The sequence below is a fragment of the Notothenia rossii genome, assembly GCF_949606895.1.
Source record: "Notothenia rossii genome assembly, chromosome: 7".
Taxonomy (NCBI): Eukaryota; Metazoa; Chordata; class Actinopteri; order Perciformes; family Nototheniidae; genus Notothenia; species Notothenia rossii.
In genome coordinates this window covers 36064680-36082815 of record NC_136905.1, presented here as the reverse complement: position 1 = coordinate 36082815, position 18136 = coordinate 36064680, and the positions used below count along the sequence as shown (strand labels likewise).

At 40.7% G+C, this 18136-nt stretch overlaps 2 protein-coding genes across 5 annotated transcripts; one reads left to right on the top strand and one right to left on the bottom strand.

Annotated features, from left to right (window-relative positions):
- The first annotated feature begins 11834 nt into the window (after nucleotides 1-11834).
- LOC307047509 (uncharacterized protein) lies at nucleotides 11835-13675 on the top strand. Of its 4 annotated transcripts, XR_013810456.1 has the most exons (5): nucleotides 11880-12288; nucleotides 12535-12628; nucleotides 12876-12963; nucleotides 13063-13275; nucleotides 13309-13404. XR_013810456.1 is itself a non-coding variant. In XM_079694520.1 (3 exons), coding segments are annotated over exons 1-3 (459 nt in total). In that variant the 5' UTR covers nucleotides 11865-12286; the 3' UTR covers nucleotides 13426-13675. The 4 variants fall into 4 exon arrangements, 1 of the variants encoding a protein (XP_079550646.1); XR_013810454.1 differs by having other exon boundaries at nucleotides 11835-12288; nucleotides 12876-12967; nucleotides 13063-13675; XR_013810455.1 differs by having other exon boundaries at nucleotides 11868-12288; nucleotides 13063-13675.
- Nucleotides 13676-13830: 155 nt separating this feature from the next.
- On the bottom strand, nucleotides 13831-15427 carry LOC307046374 (putative nuclease HARBI1; the record flags this gene model as incomplete). Its single annotated transcript, XM_079692770.1, has 3 exons — nucleotides 13831-14034; nucleotides 14138-14971; nucleotides 15410-15427. 3 exons carry the CDS (start codon nucleotides 15425-15427, stop codon nucleotides 13831-13833), a joined length of 1056 nt encoding a protein of 351 aa, XP_079548896.1.
- Between the last annotated feature and the right edge of the window lie 2709 nt (nucleotides 15428-18136).

Sequence of the window (18136 nt, the reverse complement as noted above, 5' to 3'; positions counted from 1 at the left end):
GAAAGAGGAGATGTCTTTCAGGCATGTCCTTTCCTAACAAAAATTACAGGAAACATAAAACATATTATTGCAGAACAAGTGTGTTATTTATGAAAGTGGTGTGTTTGTGTGTTTAGGGGCTGCAGATATAATTATTTTGTAATTCTAATGTTTTTTTTTATTTCAACATTGAGCTACAAAGACAATCAAATTATGAATGAAAAGTATGAAATTAATCAACATTGAAATATATGTTATTATCAAAATAATATTTAACTGTTATCAAAACGTAGTGCAACTGTAGAAGCTTGCTCTGTTGTCTCACTGAAAGAATAACTTTTACCACGTTTTTTACAGACAATATTGAGAGATAAATAGTAGCAGTTCTCACTATGTGTTAAATATCTTTGCCTTCAATACATTAAATTAGAAAGCTGACAAAATCACATTGCTTGTTAACATCTAAATGTAACTTTTTGCACAGAAAAAACCCTCAACTTCACTGGTGTGTAGGTGATCTAGTATTTAGTATTGTTTAATGGAATGTATATCAGTGTATTAAAGTCAATACTTCATTCATTCAAACCAATACTTTCTTGATTCTTTGTACAGTATGAAAAAAAGAGTATTTGTACCTGAGCTGAAGTTCACTGCTGTGAGGAGTCCAGTTCTGTCTCTCACTCTCTGGTCCAGCCTGTCTGCATCACCTGGACACCTTAAACAAACAGATATATATGTAAAGTACCATGTGTACAAACAATATAACTGATTATCTTCTGTTGAACATGTTGGATTGTGTATTGTCCGAGTCAGGGTCCTTTTTATTTTACTGTAACTTTGGAAGTTGTGTTACTAATGCATACTGTTTATGTGATACCCATTACGTAATGCAATTAATAAAAACAACAAGGTTTGGGTTTGTTCTTCAGATGACTGTGAGTTAACGTGTAAGCTCAATAATGAACTCCAGCTCAACCAACCATATTCTAATATCTAAGTAATCATTTTGAAATATGACATTAATAATTGTATTATATACACATCTTATTGTGAGGTTGATTTCACATACACTACTTCGACATTAGCTTGTCTACATACTTGAGCATAGCCAATTTAAATTAACCTTAGTGCTGCATACAGTTCCTACCTACATAATAAAATATCTCTCTAAGTTACAAGGATGACCTTATTTTATCAACCTCAAACAGAAGCCGTTTGTTGTATTATCCCACTTAACGCTTAACACTTCTCTATTTCGTTTTAACCTTTATATATACAGTGATTTTAACTCGGAGGCTACTATTAGCATCGTTAGCACCGATGTAGCTACCACTCGCTTACACGCTAACCCTTAACATTAATTACGTGGCTGATTAAAATCATTAACACATAAATAAAGCACTCAAATTTCACTTACCGCAAATCCGCATTCATGCACCATCTGTTTCAACCGCAGAGCGAGTCACAATAGTCCGATATATAAGCATGAAGAACAAACAAACACGGCCGGGGGCAAGTTGTGTTTCCTGGATGAGCTGAAAAGGCAGAGTGCCTGTAGCTTCACGGAGCAGCTAGCAGAGAGATAAGAAGCTAGCAGTAGCAGTCACTTGACAGAGCCGTCACTCAATGTGACCACGCCCTAATTTATGCAAAAACGTTAAGACCTAATATAAATAAAAGGGTCGTGTTAGAAAACAATTCACTCACAGATCCATAATCATGAAGGTGGAATCTAACTATATTCATAATAATATTTATTGCATCCATGGGTAGAAACATGTTTTTTTCTGCTGTAAAGTTGGCCATTTTAACATGGGGGTCTATGGAAATTGCTCCTTTCTGCAGTCAGTCCCTATCGGCCAATATATGAACTGCAGTGTGTGCCACTTGCGTATTGGCGTCCCGGCTCTTCCACAGAGTTTGCCGCTTGGTCATGACGTAACCGTTTACGTGCCTTCTTATGACCCACACGGCGTTTTACGTCGCTGATTTTCTCAGCAACACCGCTCACAACAACATCAATAGAGGACTGCGTCGGGTAGTTTTTCATTATACGATGCCAGATTAAATTGAAGAACTACTTCTCCAACCTTGTACCTTTCTCCAGAGTGCTGTGGTGTATTGTTTATTAATGTGGTTCAGCTGCATTACTGCCCGCTGCAATGCTGCTCGTCTACCGGAGTTTATTCTCCCGTTAACTCGCGGCAGCGGCTGCTGTAAAGTTTTCATTGTCTGACTGTCACAAGCAGCTGATAAATATCCCCCATCCCCATAAGTGAATGTGTATTAATCTGAAAGCTGTTTGGCATCACAACGCTGTTATGAAAGTTTCTCTGGCATTCTACAGGTGATGTTAGCATAGCAACCGAAGCTAATCAAATTGACTACTTGTTGCTATCATATTGTGGCATAAGCCGTTTTTTACGTGCATATTTTACCGGCGTAGTTTTCGTTATGATTTTACTTGTGATGGCCACATGTAGCCCATGTATTTATTCCATCCGATAGCTGCAATAATACAAAACAAAAGGAAAACGTCTGCCTCTTCAGAATGGTCAATAACAGTGAACGGATGGTTATTAAAGTAAGGTAAAATAAACAGAATCACACTAAGCCTGGTTAGTGTTGCCTGACTTTATATAAGTGTTTTTTATAAGTGTGTGGTCGCGTTCTAGTCACTTTGCTCAGCGCTACTGCTTGTTACAACTTGTATTCGCCGACTTTGCCTGGTTGCCGAGTGGGGCCAGCTGAGAGAATAGACCAGACTCCAGCAAAGGTAAATTGTGTCAAGTCTAGAGTGCGCCATCTTGTGGGATCAACTGAAATGCCGGGTATTGCAGGAAAAAGGCAAAATGAATGGGTCTTTACTATAATTTGGACAATTTTGTACCAATATTCGGCGGGCCGGATTCACAAGCCCAACGGGCCGTATATGGCCCGCGGGCCTTAGTTTGCCCATGCCTGGGCTAGGCTCACCCTTCGGGGTGGCATCATCAGTAATCACTCCTGATCCGGCCCAGTGAAGAAATTGGTGCTGATCAGTGGTGAGCCGTGACTTTTATATAAAAAAAATAGTTATTAAGTTATAGCGTATACTTCAGCTGAGTATCAAAACAACGGCCCGGGGTGCAAAACGCATCAATGAAAGTGACCCTCTACCACACAAAACAACACCTGTAAATAACCCAATTTTTGTTCTTTGAAATTGAAAAGGATATTGCATTGTGTTCGTTACTTTTGTTGCAGTTGTATGTCTTAAGTGTAATTTGACATGCTTTTATTTTGAAGGCAAGTTTACGCTGTTGACAGGAAGTTGTTGTTCTTATGGAAACATGTGTCCCTCGGCAAGAGACTTCACCCCAAAATTGCTCCTGTGGGGATTGCCCACAGTATTGAGTATGTAAGTCGCTTTGGATAAAAGCGTCTAACAAGTGACATGTAATGTAATGTAATGAAACAAGAAAAGCTTCACAGCGGGCGGAACTTGTCATAAAGTCCACGATAATAAAACCCACCCATTTAGAGGGAAGACATGATTGGTCAATTGTACTGTCATTTGACATTACTCTGTGAATTTACAGCAGGACCACCAATCAGCTCCTGTTTTCACAGTACCTCGCAGAGAAAAGGAGCTTCTTTCATTTAACGCTTCACATTCCAACTAAAACTGAATAGGCAGATTCGCAGGATTTCTTTGGAAATGTTATTTTAAGTTATTTTGGTAAAACTAATGAAAAATATAACTAAAAAAATATTTTAAAAAAGGATATTCAAGGCAAGTCAGCGGCTGCGGTGGGGAAGAAGGTGGCTGAGGAGTAGGGCTGCACGATATTGGAAAAAACTGACATTGCGATTTCCCCCCCCCCCCTGCGATATATATTTCGATATGAAAACATACAGGAATTGAAAGAAAATACCGTTTTTTTCCCCGCAAACCATCCTTTCTTGAACTTTAATCCTATACAATTGGTATTTTTTTAACTATATTTAACTGGATGAAGGATTTTAGTCACGGACGCCTGGATCTTAAGTTATCAGAGCAACAAGCTGAGCTAGCTCGGTTAGCAGTGCCGAACTGCCCTGGAGAAACACATGAAACTACTTTATTCATTGTTTTTCCCCTTAATCACCGGGTCCGTTTGTTTTGGAGATTCGATTGTGATTGGTGATTTGCTGTGCATGCAGAGCCTGCATGTCACTCACTCAAGTACCCCTGACATGAGAGCCGCGCAAGTTTTCCTTTGTAGCAAGAAGCAAAATAATTGTAAAATGGCGTGTTTGAGTTAATTTGCGTACTATCGCAAGTCCAAAAAAAAAAAAGAAGAAATTAAGATTTCTTTTTTTTAAATCATCACGTCCTGCGATGCACATATCGCGGTTATCGTCACGACACGATATATCGTGCAGCCCTACTGAGGAGTCATATGCAACACCAGGTTCCCATCACATTGTACCTATGTTAGAAATAAGAAATACATTTTCAAAGCAACAAATACATGTGTTAAAAAAATTACAGGCCTTCAGATGGGAACAGGAGATTGATGCAATAACAACAATCATAGAAGAAGATTCTAAAGTAAACTAAAAACATTCTCTCACTGAATCTAACCAGACAAATATTTGAGATGCTAATAGTTATGTAAGGGATAATGTGCAGCAAGGCTGTCGTTAATGAAAATAGAAGACCTACAAGTTAAGTAGGATCCCAATGCGAAGTTAAGAGATCTTGATTTTAATTATTTAAAAATAATAGTATTGCTTCCATTAAGAAAAACATTTCTTAAATACTGCGTAGTAACCGCACCAACTGCTGGAACTGTGAAGACAGCAACTTAAAATGACGGCAGCACTGATCAAGGTTTTTCTGTAACTGTCCCAGTCTGTTAACATTTTATTTTCCATTAACCAGTCTTTAAAGACTGCCAGAGCCCATACTGTGTTCCATTTAGTGTTTACTTCCTGTCTCTCTTCTTCTGCTAGGCGATCCCTCGGAACACGATGATGTAGTCTTAATGTGATCTCAATGTTTCATCTAGCGTCTTTTTATTTATAGATTCCTTTTTTTTATATATAAATTAATTTTGTTTTTTGTTGCATGTGTATTGTCTCGTCACAAACTGCTGCCCTTAATAGTTTGCTATAATAAACAAAAAAAAGGTCCAAATAAACCAATTTGAAAAAGAACTTGAAAATGCGTGTGAATGCTGTAAACTGCGCAAATTTGGAGCAAAATGTTGCTGCCACCTGGTTCATACCTCAGCAAATCTGAGGAGGAAAAGAGTGATCATTCTCAAGTTATGGGCTTTTTAGTCACCATTCCCATATTCGGCCTGGTCTAATTTGGCTCTTTTTTATGGATTGGGGTAGTTCTAAAGAACAACCAAAAAAACATTTTTTCCCCCAAAATAAAATTTGACAACAATCAATTTCATTAATGGGAGACCCTAAAGATAAGAAAAATCATTGTTGTCATTTGTTCTACCTCTAGGGGTATCTCAAAATATGAGGTCCCTTCCTGCTAGACGATTAGCAGCGGTCTGCTAGCGAAAAATAGCAGTCCTCGGGAATGTCCAAATTGACCAATCGGATTGTGTATTGAACTAAACCGTGTAGTAATTCCTGATATTCCGTTTTAGCTATGTATACAGTCATATCAGGTGTATTTAGTTTTTTTTTTATCTCTAGTGACATTTCATAAATCCCCCTAGAAGTTGTCCTTATTTCCCTTAACCCTATTACATATAGTTCCCTTATGTTGTTGTAGATTTATTAAAATCACCTTACTGTACACTCTGAGATTATTCTGCATTGGGAAGCTCTTTATTAAAGGTGATGCTTACCCTAAATCAGATGTTCGTACCCAGGACCTTATGATTGAACAGTTTTACCATTTCATCAAATGAAAATATGCAAGATTTCCTGTGCATCATACACATTTTCAAAAAGTTCAACCTTTATACTAGGTTTCTTTTGAGACATTGGAATCTAAACTAGAATCTAATGTACAATTATTTGGGTTTAAACATTGTTTGTAGTAAGTGATCAGAGGCATTGAAGTGAAGATTAAGAGGTTACATTTCCACAGAATAAGAAGCTGTTTCAGTTCTTAAAATACTTTATCAGTTACCACACAAATGCTGGTATAAATAGGCCTTTAGGAAGCTTTTAACTTTATGCGATACAAGGGCAGTATTGCAGTAAAAAGAGAAACCTTCAGACAGCTTGAAAATCAGAGTGTGGTATAGAAACAACAGAAGGAGGAAAGTTATGGTGTGTGACAACAAGCTGCTTGTCTCCGTGACATGTACATTTGTTTGTTCCCTGCTGCACGGCGGGGTCATCTCGCATTGCTGCAATGTTTCTCCAAATGGAAGACATGAGAAAAATGACTGACCCCAGCGGGCTCGTACCCAAGCTGAGGTCAAGCATCTCCTCTTTGCACCTCCTTCTGCCTACTTTCCTCCACTTTGGAGGGGCCCTTGAGTCATACACATGTCTCTTTCACTAAGCAGTAAGCCTTCAAGTCCTGGATATAAATGATCTCTGCTCACGCTCCCTTGCTCTACTGACACAGCCTGCATGAGGATAAAAATCCATTCACAGCCATATCTCGTCCATCTCTATATCCAAAACATGTGCTCCGGTTCTTATCCAATTCACAGGCATTTATTCAATTTTGAGAGCACTCCATCTACTAAAGAAAGACTGAAAAAACAGGTCTGATCATTTGGGGATGTTATTTTCAGCAGATTCATCAAACGCCTCTCATTACACAGATGATTGAGATCAAATCATTTACAGTTTTAATTAATTTGAATTTACATTGCATGAGCCTGGAATTAATATTGCTATTTTTGATCCAAGGAAATCTGCAGGCTCTGATTGAATTAATCATGATATTAACCCTTCTCATGCTCCGGCTGTGTAAACCTGAGTGCTGTGACAGTGGAGCATGGTCCTCCATACCCGGTGAGCTGGCAAAGTCAAGGGTTGCGGTCGAATAGTCAAAAAATCAGCTCCTAAAGTCTATCCATTTAATTTAATTTCATCGTTTATTTGGCAGGGACAATGTACAGTGATGAACACTTAAGACATTACAAATGTGTCAAGCGTAACAGTGCCAGATTTAGCTTTGAGCTAATTTCCATCCACAGTCCCTCACATAAAACATTTAAGAAAATTACATTTTACAAACATAGCAAAAACAAAATACATGATATGCAAAAAGTGCAAAAGAGCAAGAGCAGCACACACAAGTATTTACCACATGGCAGTACAATATAACAGCTACGACATATAAAGTGCCAGAGAGGATACAAGAGCTACATAAAGTGCAAGAGGAGATACCCCTGTATTAAAGTGCATTTAGCGGTGATTGCACGTCTGTTTGTTTCTCTCAACCATTCTTTGAGTTGACCTTTAAAACTATTGAGAGAGGGACAATCCCGTATCTCAGTTGGGAGACTATTCCACAATGAGCTGCCTTTAATGGAGAGTACATTTTGTCCAAAAGTGGTCCGTCTACGGTGGACCTCACAGTCTCCTCTGGTTTCTGACCTAGTGCAGTGTCCAGTGTGTTTTTGTGTGGATGAATTCCCCTTAGGGAGGGGGGTCCAGTCCAAGTCAACATTTATAAATAAAACACATACTTTTAAAAGACTTAAAATTGTCAAAACTTAAGACATTTTGTTTTTCAAGGATGGTACAGTGGTGGTATGAATTTGGCTTTCTGTCAAACACCTGGATAGCTCTCTTGTACAGCTGTTCTATGGGTTTCAGGTTTGTTGCACAAGCAAACGACCAGTTTGTAAAACAGTATTCAATGTGGGATAGAATCATAGAGTGGAGGTATGACTTTGCAACATTGACAGTTAAGAAGGGTCTCCTTTGTTTAAAATGTTGCAAGTTGAATTTAATGCTATTTGATACTTTCTTAGTATGTTTCTTAAAAGTCAAGTTTGAGTCCAGTATGAATCCAAGATACTTGAACTGGGGGACTAGTTCTATTTCTGCTCCGTTTAGAAACACATTGGATTCTTCGATTTTGACTGGTCGTTTACTGAACATCATGCATACTGTTTTTTTTTTACGTTTAACTGTAAGCAAATGTTGTTCAGCCAGTGTTGAATCTTGTCCAAAGCTTTTGAGAGACAACATGAGATCATTTCAGTGTTCTTCCCGTGTACAAAGATGACCGCATCATCGGCATACATTTGCACATTCAACTTAGGACATACATTAGGCAAGTCATTACATTACATTACAGTGAAAACAGTAACGATCCAAGAATGGAACCTTGTGGAGCCCCAACAGGTTTGACAACGTAGGGGGATTTGGCACCGTTGACCAAAACACTTCACCCCAAATTTCTCCTGTGGGGATTGTCCACAGTACTGAATGTATGTAAGTCACTTTGGATAAAAGCGTCTAACAAATTACATGTAATGTTTTCTGTTCAATAAGTAAGACTTAAATGTATAGAGACTGCAGAAAAAGGTAAATGAGTCAGCTTTGTAAGGAGCACTTGGTGGTTAACCTGTTAAACCCGAGAGGACCCTAATCCGGGTCTGGCGGGTTGTTTTATTTAGATGGTTGTGTGTGGATCTCTGCTATTCGGCTACCAGCCTTCGGTGCGGACCCGCAGTTCTCCGACGGTGTGGGTAGAGGTCTTGCTGCTTATCCAGATATTCAAGCATCTTGCGGTCACGCGGGGGCAGGGGCCTTCTCCCCTCTGCCCACCCAGCTGTCTGCGGAAGCAGATGGGCTGCTAGGCTTTCTTCCAGTGGGGGCACACCGGGACACTCCGTGTCCGAGTGGCCCTCCACTCTGAGGATTCCAGCCCAAGTAGCCACCGAAGCCTTCGTTCTCAGTGGCTCCCGCCACGTGGCCTCCACACACAGCCAGATGTCTGGCAGGGGGGGTGAAACAAAGGCCGGCTGTGCTGGACGGGCCGGGCCGTAGAAGCCCTGACACAGGCGGCTCACCGGCCTCGGTGGCAATGGTGAGGGGAGCGGCAAGCCTGCACGCTCCGCCACGATAGCCATCACCGCCGAGAGGTCCTGTCGTGCAGACCTGTGCTCAGGGGCGCCGTAAGGGGGTGAAAAAAGTTAGGACTATTCTAAGGGCCCATGACTGACAGGGGCCCCAAACATTTTTAGAACATTAAGAAAAAAATTATATTGATAATGTACTCACTAAGCTTACCATTTAACTTATTTTCTTCGAAAAGTTTAAATCCAAAGCCTCTGGACACCCCCCTCTATTTACATGTAATGGTTTGTTCTTGCCTCCAAACGCTGTGCGGTACCGCTCTTTCTAGCAGCAGAGAGTGAGAGCATGTAAGGAGGGATGCTAGTACTTATAGGTGTACAATGTATCAACGACTAACAAAGTCAGGCTTTCAAAAAAGAAAATAAAGAAGAGAAAGACAAGAGAGAGTACGGGCATTGATATGTCTCATAATTATTTGTGTGAACATAAAAATTATTTGTGTGTAAATATGTGATTTGTAAATGTAAAACACCATCCACAAATGCATTTAAAAGATTTGCAAACTCACAAATAAATTTGCAAGTGTAAAACGGATCTGAAAATACGCTAAATATTTTCACAAATAAAAAAAAGATCTGTGAATATCTCTTTAACATTTACAACTTTCGATCAGGCATTTGTGAATCCATTTTGTATTTGTCGACCAAAAATGCGCTTGCGGATCTCAAATCTCTGCTCGTGGATCTCACATTTCTGCTTGTGGATCTTCTTTGTACATACACAGAATTTTGAGACATATTTTCCGCCGGTCTCCGCAAAAATCTACTCGTGTCACTCGGTTATTTTCGGAAACCACGTGATGGCCTGCTGATGACGAAATTTCCGCATGATTTCAAAGTAAGAGCATGATGGTTTGTTTAATGCTCTGTTTTTTTATTATAATGAACAGCGGAACGTTGATTATTCTCTTGACCTACAGAAACATCAGAAAAGGGTGCTTTTCGCTGGTCTAACAGCAGCAAAAAAAATAATTGTAATACGATGGAAACCCCCACATACAGCAATGGATATCATCCTTCCATGACCTACTAATCTCAGAGCTGTCAATCGTTTCTGCTAATAAGGCTAAGGGGGAAACATTAGAGGCTGTTCAAAGAGCTGCTGATCGGGTAATATCATTCATGTAAATGATGATTGTACATATACGCACACCTTGTTGCAATTGTAGATTATTAGGAGTTAATCACAATTCAGCTTAAACAGATGAAATGTTATGTGGGAAAAAAAAGGTATGAATGTATTTGATGTGGATAAATTGTTATGCTATAAATTGTTATGCTATAATATAAATAATATATAGATCACTGGTCGCCAACCAGTCGATCGCGATCGACCGCTCGATCGCGAGTGTGGTGTGGGTAGTTTGCGGACCGTTAAAAAAAAAAGAAACAAAGAAAGAAAAATTAAATTAAAATAAGAATGTTTGAAAAATACGTTTTTAGATGTAAACCTATCATCCACCATCCCGTTAGCAGGTGCCAATTGATTGACGTACATTTGAGACACCTCAATAATATAATACATTAACCGTGCTTTACGTGAACCTCATCATGACAGAGAGGACGGCAGGACTGTAATTTCCCGTGGTCAGTGAACGCAACAGAGGCAAGACACCAGACCAATCAGAGAGTTGCATGGAAATACATGTGTGCTTGTGTCATTCAATCTCGGCTCTGTGTGTGTGTGGCAATAGCACATTTAGGCCCATTCCCAAACCGCCCCCTACACCCTACCCCCTACCCCTACCCCCTACCCCTCCGTTTGCGCGTTCACGCGGAGGGTCCGCCATATTGAGGGCTGTTCCAAAGCAATGAGTGTGGAGCGGTGTGGAGGGGGAGTGGGCTATCAAGCCCTCAAACAGCGAGTCTGCAGCGGTGCTGACTTGAGACCGGTCTCTACCAAGCCTCCAGGAAGTGCGCCGGAGTCTGATGAGAATATTCGTTGTGGCCAAACGGCGGTACTACATTTCCGTTTGGTTGCTGGTCCCGGAAACACTTTTTCCCATTGACTTACATTGGGAAAGAATGGTCTGTAACTCGTTGGATATTTTTTTTTAAACTAAATAAACTATCCAGTATGAACGTTTGTATAGCCCTTATTAAAAACATTCGTTCCTCAAGTTGTAAAAATGTGCAAATAACGTTATTCTGAGAGTTATTTCCCTCTGCATTATGAACGCGCATCTAACCCACGGGACCGCGCCGCCCGGCACGTTCATGTTACGTGTTCAGCAGGTTCAGCTCTACATGCGTTTATCTTTTCCCATGGATGCACAATAACAACGGACCCATATCGTCTCACTGCCATCCCACGGAGCTGTAATAATGGATATATTGCACATGTTTGCTGTAATTCATCATTTGAAAAATATTATACTACATGGGCTGTATGATTAAATCTTGTAGGCCTACCGTAAATGCTGTATTAAATAAAGTTAATATAACCAACGTTAGATTAATGTCCCTGTAGCTTCTTATTGCACAAAGAAGCTTTTTGCACTGTATATATATATATATATATATATATATATATATATATATATATTAATATATATATATATGCAGTGCAATAATTCTTTCATGCTAAATGAAGCTCTGTTGCTTGGATATCACTAGATCCTGTTACAGCGTAATATAAGTACATAACGATTGATGTGCACATTAGCATAATTACTAGCTAGCCGCTAGCTGCTAACTGCCGCCTCGTTAATATCAAATCCATCATAATAACAAATCATTACCATGCTGTCATGAATGTTTGGTGCTGTTACGTGTACGCAAATTGACGTGCTTGATGTGAACGAGCATTTTGGTTAACTTCTCAGGCATGCCGGGTAATCTGTGACGTTTCGCTCTCTCAAAAGTTGGGCCATTTTATCATCATGCGCCAATGAGCAACTCTCATAGGAATGAATGAGGCCCCGCCTTCCACGCTGTATCCAGTTCTTATTATACATCCATGAGCTGTGTCCCAATTCAGCGGCCGCATCCTCCTGAGCATGCATTCGGAGTCCGCATACGTCACTTCCGCCAAACGAAGGCTGTCCCAATTTAAAAAAAAGACAAGACTCCTCCGAATGCGGCCCGCAAATGCACCCTTCTTTCCCCAGATTTAGAGGATACATCTGATGTACACTCCGCGGTCTACCATATCCCAGGATGCAACGGGTGACGGTGACGAATGAGTTTTTAAAAAAAAATATGGCTTGTAACGTCCCATCAACGGCTACAACGGTTTCAGCTGGATTCGTTTTTAAATGTAAGTATGGGGTTTCAACTCACCCAAATAGTAAACGACATGAAAGAAAAGTAAACCTATTTAATTTGTGTATTTAAATATACGGGTTAGATGTCTTCTTTATATTACATACATAAAATAATATGAAGTGAAAATATTTCTAAACCCTGTTTGGTTTTCATATTGTTGGGATTCATTATAAAGCTAATTTATTTATTTAACTGCTTTTGTTATACAAATCTTACTGCAACAATTTTGTTTTGATAGGGAGCAAGGAGCAGACTACGCAATTTATCCAGATGCGCGGGGAGAATTAAGCCCTCTTCACGGGGGCCAAATTCTCCGCCAGCATCGCTTGGAGGTAAGGCACAATATCCACTTTGTATGGTTCTTATTTTATGAATCATCCCTCATTTCATACAGTCCATTCTAATAACACAACTAGTATATGGGACAATGCCTTATTTCTTTGTGGTATTTGTGTAGGGATGGCTCCATGCCACCATTAAAAACAGAAAGAAGATTTCTTCCTAAGTGTGTGTGTCCTTGTGACATTGTTATTGTTTTATTCATAATACTAGATTTTTGACTGCTCTCTCTGTAATTAGGACGGTTTTGGAAGATATGGGCCTGCAGGGAAGTGTTAGTCCCCTGCAGGCTAAGAAGAAGTGGGACAACTTAAAAAAAATATATAAAGTATGTGAGTTTTACAAGTTAATAAACACATTTGCTGACATTTGTTTATCTGCTGGTGTTTTTTTTTGTACTGCCATGATTGTTTTACTCTGCCTTTAGGATTGCAAATACCCAGGGTCAGGAGAGGGAGTCAGTGGGAAACCCACTGCTGCAACTTGGCCATGGTTTATCCAAATGGACGAGATATTAGGACAGAGGCCCTCCATCTGCCCCCCTGTCCTAATATCCTCCATGCCAGAGGACACGCCACGGCCAAGTGCAGCAGTGGGGGACCAAGAGGAGGACGAGGACGAGGATGAGGATCGAGTTGAGGCAGGGCCATCCCGGCCTAAGAAAAAAAAACAGGATGGGCTAATGGACCTCATCCGAGAAGAGATGCAGCTGCAGAGGGAGGCAGCCCAGGAGAGCAGGGAGAACATCAACAGGATTTTTACTCTGCTAGAAAGTTTAGTGGACAAATAATGTAATAAATAAATAAATGTAATGAGCAATATGAAACTTATGATTTATTTAATTGAACAACATAACATACAAATAAAATAACATACAAATAAAACAACATTTAAACTATATACATATTCAGGCTGAGCAGGGAGTCCCAGGTGGTGCTGCTGGACCTGGCTGCCACAATTAAGACCCTGGTGTCCTCTGACGGTGGGTGGGGCTTCATTTTGGGGTGGTCTCCAGAGCTGTTGGGGATGCTTCTCTCCACGGTACATCGGATTGTTGGGCTAGGGTTCGCAGGGCGGACGCAATCGACGGATGCCATGTCACTAAGATGTTTTCAGCAGCAGATAGGAACAAAAGATGTATATAAATATTGCACAAGGTTATTATATCACAGCTCGTCAATTGTTCTACATACCTTTACACATATTCGTGGTCACCAGGAACCTCCTCCAGTGCAGACACCTCTGCAGATAGTTGGTCCCGCCAAGGAGCACCACTGACTGCCTCCAACACATTCTCCCCCTCATCCTCCGCTACATCCTCCACAATGTCCTCTTCTGGGGCCATGATGTCGCCGGCCCCAATGCAGATGTTGTGGAGGACAGCACATGCTGTTATGATCTGAAATGTTTAAATTGGCAGAAATATATATATATATATGTTATACCTCATGTCAGATCTACTCTTCAGTATTATCAGAATGTCCTAATGAGTGATTACTTACTTGAGGAACAAAGATGTGGTGCACCTCCAGCGCTTGCAGGAAGATACTCCTGAATCTTGTTTTCATCATCCCGAAGGCACGCTCGATGATGCAGAGTGCCCGGGAGTGATGGCTGTTGAAGCGCTGGGGTCCCACACCTTGCAGCGGCCGTTTGTAGGGAGTGATGAGGGGAAGTGGATGTTGGAGGCTGGGGGACCCCCCGTCTGCGAGGATATAGTGCCCTGGAGGAGGGTAGAGTGCCCGCCGATAGAGTGGGCTGTGGCGGAGCACTCTAGAGTCGTGGACTGACCCAGGCCAGCCCACGTATGTGTCAATGAAGCGGCCCTGATGGTCACAAACAGCCTGCAGCAAAATTGAGCTGAACAGTTTCCTGTTTCTGTAACAGTGACCATCAGGGCCGCTTGGTGGTACGATGCGAACATGGCAGCCGTCGATTGCTCCAGCAGCTTTCCTGAAGGCTCTGTGTCGGGACAGCCCTGCAAACCCACACGACACAGCCTCCAGGTCTTCTTCTGTCCTGGGGAGGTGGATGACCTGGTGGCGAATGGCCACCACCTCCTCAGTCACTCTGTGGACAATCCGATGTACCGTGGATCTAGGCATCCCCAAAACTCTGGAGACCACCCTGTATGATGCCCCACTTGCCAGCCAGAACAGGAACACCAGGGCCTCAATTGTGACCCCCCAGCCGTGTCTCCTGTCCTGACCCAGGAGGTCCAGCAGCACCTTCAGGGACTCCCTGCTCAGCCTGAAATCAGGGCGTGTATCCTGGTCATTGAAAAACCTGTCCAGGACAGGGACGCTTAAATTGATCCTGCAATACAAGGGCCTTGGCTGGTAGAGGGAAAGGTTGAGAAAAAAGGGTTAAATAAGTGAATATAAATATATATACTATATATTTATATATACACAAGCTATACTCAACCTGAAATTAAATTTGTATAAGTATTATATGCTAATAACATTACTGTTAGCTAAAAATACAGATACATATATTCTGTGTTTGTGTATAAATATATCTCTATAGGCATGTTTATATATATATATAGGCTATATATATAGGCTATATATATATATATATATATATATATATATATATATATATATATATATATGTGTGTGTACATACACAAGCTATACTCAACCTGAGAAATAACATTTTAAACATGTATTATAGTCTAATATCAACATTACTGTTTGTTAAAAATACAGTACAAATATATTGATCTAATATCTATTATCATATGATAATAGATATATAAGTATCATTACCTGGAAATGGTCTTCCATTAATCGGAAGTAAATGGTGCGCCTGTTGCAACCTCGGGAAAATAATTTAAACATATTATATAACACCAAAATAAGTACAGCTAGATCTGACTCCATATTGAACAGTTTTGAAAAAAGTTTTGAAAACAGTTTGAAAATATTTTGCCTAGTGTCAGAAATTATTACCGCCACTTGTGACTGCAGCTGGTTGCTAGGTGACGGGGGCGGCAAAATGTAGGGGTAACTGCCGGTGACGTACAAGGACATGCTCCGTAGACCGTCTCATTTCGCAGTCCGCGGAGGAACCAAGCTGGGTCCTCCGCGGGCTGCGAGGCTGGGTCCTCCCAGCCAATTCAGCGGCCGCATCCTCCTGATCATGCATTTGGAGTCCGCATACGTCACTTCCGCCAAACGAAGGCTGTCCCAATTAAAAAGAAAGACAAGACTCCTCCGAATGCGGCCCGCAAATGCAGCCTTCTTTCCCCAGATTTAGAGGATACATCTGATGTACACTCTGCGGTCTACCATATCCCAGGATGCAACGGGTGACCGTGACGAATGAGTTTAAAAAAAAAATAAGGCTTGTAACGTCCCATCAACGGCTACAACGGTTTCAGCTGGATTCGTTTTTAAATGTACTCACCCAAATAGTAAACGACATGAAAGAAAAGTAAACCTATTTAATTTGTGTATTTAAATATACGGGCAATTGGAGATGTCTTCTTTATATTACATACATAAAATAATATGAAGTGAAAATATTTCTAAACCCTCTTTGGTTTTCATATTGTTGGGATTCATTATAAAGCTAATTTATTTATTTAACTGCTTTTGTTATACAAATCTTACTGCAACAATTTTGTTTTGATAGGGAGCAAGGAGCAGACTGCACAATTTATCCAGATGCGCGGGGAGAATGAAGCCCTCTTCACGGGGGCCTGTTGCGACCTCGGGAAATAATGTAAACATAACACCAAAATAAGTACAGCTAGATCTGACTCCATATTGAACAGTTTTGAGAACAGTTTTGAAAACAGTTTGAAAATAGTTTGAAAATATTTTGCCTAGTGTCAGAAATGTACACTTTAATACCCGCTTATTTTGTAGTTGGTATGTAGGCTATATTTAATTTTAAAAAACGCTGCTTATGTTATTTTTTTGTTATAGCATTTTATAAATGATAATATTGGTGTTAATGCTAAATATAACTTACATATACATGACCTCTTAAATTAAAATAAATTTATATTTATTTTGATTTATGAATGTTCCATTCAAAAATGTTATTAAAAAGGCATGTACACCATAAAAGATGAATTGAGGTCTATTGTCAGGAATGTTACAGTACGTCTACACTACAGGCATCAAAAAATGCTTTCAACGCTTTGCCCATTCACTTGAATGGGGTGACGTAGAAGATTTTTAATCTTCGACGAACTGCATTGTGGGGAGCATGGCATGGCTTTGCAAGCATCACGAGCATCTATCGGCATCAAAAGTTGAACAATGTTCAACTTTTGAGGCTCGATGCTTGGCATCAGCCAATCAAATCCCGTTTATGCAAATCCCGCCAGTGCAAGCGCAGCCAATCAAACCGCGTGCAAGCTGGGAGAGCCAGACCGCAGTTAATTTCCTCATATTCCAAACGAGATATTACGGTAGCAAATCACCCGGTTCTTTACGACCGGAACTATTTACCGGGATACAAACCGGAGGAACCAGGCATGGAGGGAGGTGGCAGAGACAGTGGGTGAAACTGATAGTTTTTTCACCTGTTTGGAGAGTTTATATCCAGTTTACTTCGTTTTAACATTGCTATTGCTTTGTATGTCGGGGGCGGGAGATTCATGTGATTGGTTGCTCGCAAAAAATCGCCAAGCTTCAGACACGCCCAGCTTCAAGATTTTTTCATGCCTGTAGTGTAGACGGGCCGTTAGTGTTATATCAAATAGTGAATTCTACTGCAGCAGAATGTTGCAGTCTGCACAGTGTTATATTTTCACCGCTCAGTGTCAGTAACGGCCCGTCTACACTACAGGCATCACAAAATCTTGAAGCTGGGCGTGTCTGAAGCTTGGCGATTTTTTGCGACCAACAACCAATCATATGATAGACCCTCCAGAAAAACGTGCTTCTGCGATCGCAGAATTTACCGCATAATCAGCAAAATGGCGCAGATTTTTAAAAGGCCGCATATTTATCAAAAGGCCGCATAATCCCCGCACTTTTCCGCACAAAGTTGAGAAGAAAAAAAAGTTAACTCGTCTTGACGTGACGTCATCAGCTCGCGCATCACAGAATGTAAACAACACTGTATAGAACTCATTTACCAACGAACATTTCTACTAAAGACCGGGCAAAAAGTGGGGGGAAACTATTCTGCACCCCGTGCAACTGTGTGTTGCAGCATAAGAGAAAACCGACAGTGGCGACCCACTTTGATTCATTCAAACATTCGAAAATGCTGTCTGCTGCTGCGGACAAGAAAGCCATTCAACTCACGTTCACCGAGGGATCAACCTCCAAAACCCTTTCGAGGGCTACAAGAAACGAAATGAGTAGCCTACAAGATTGAAGCTGGTCAGATAACGAACGAGTAAATGTGAACAGAATGAGGCGGAGAAGTGTTTGTGTGTGTGTGTGTGTGTGTGTGGGGGGGGGGGGTGTGTGTGTGAGATTAAAATAGCCCAATTGCTTTTACAATAAATAAACATTGAATGTGTTTAATTG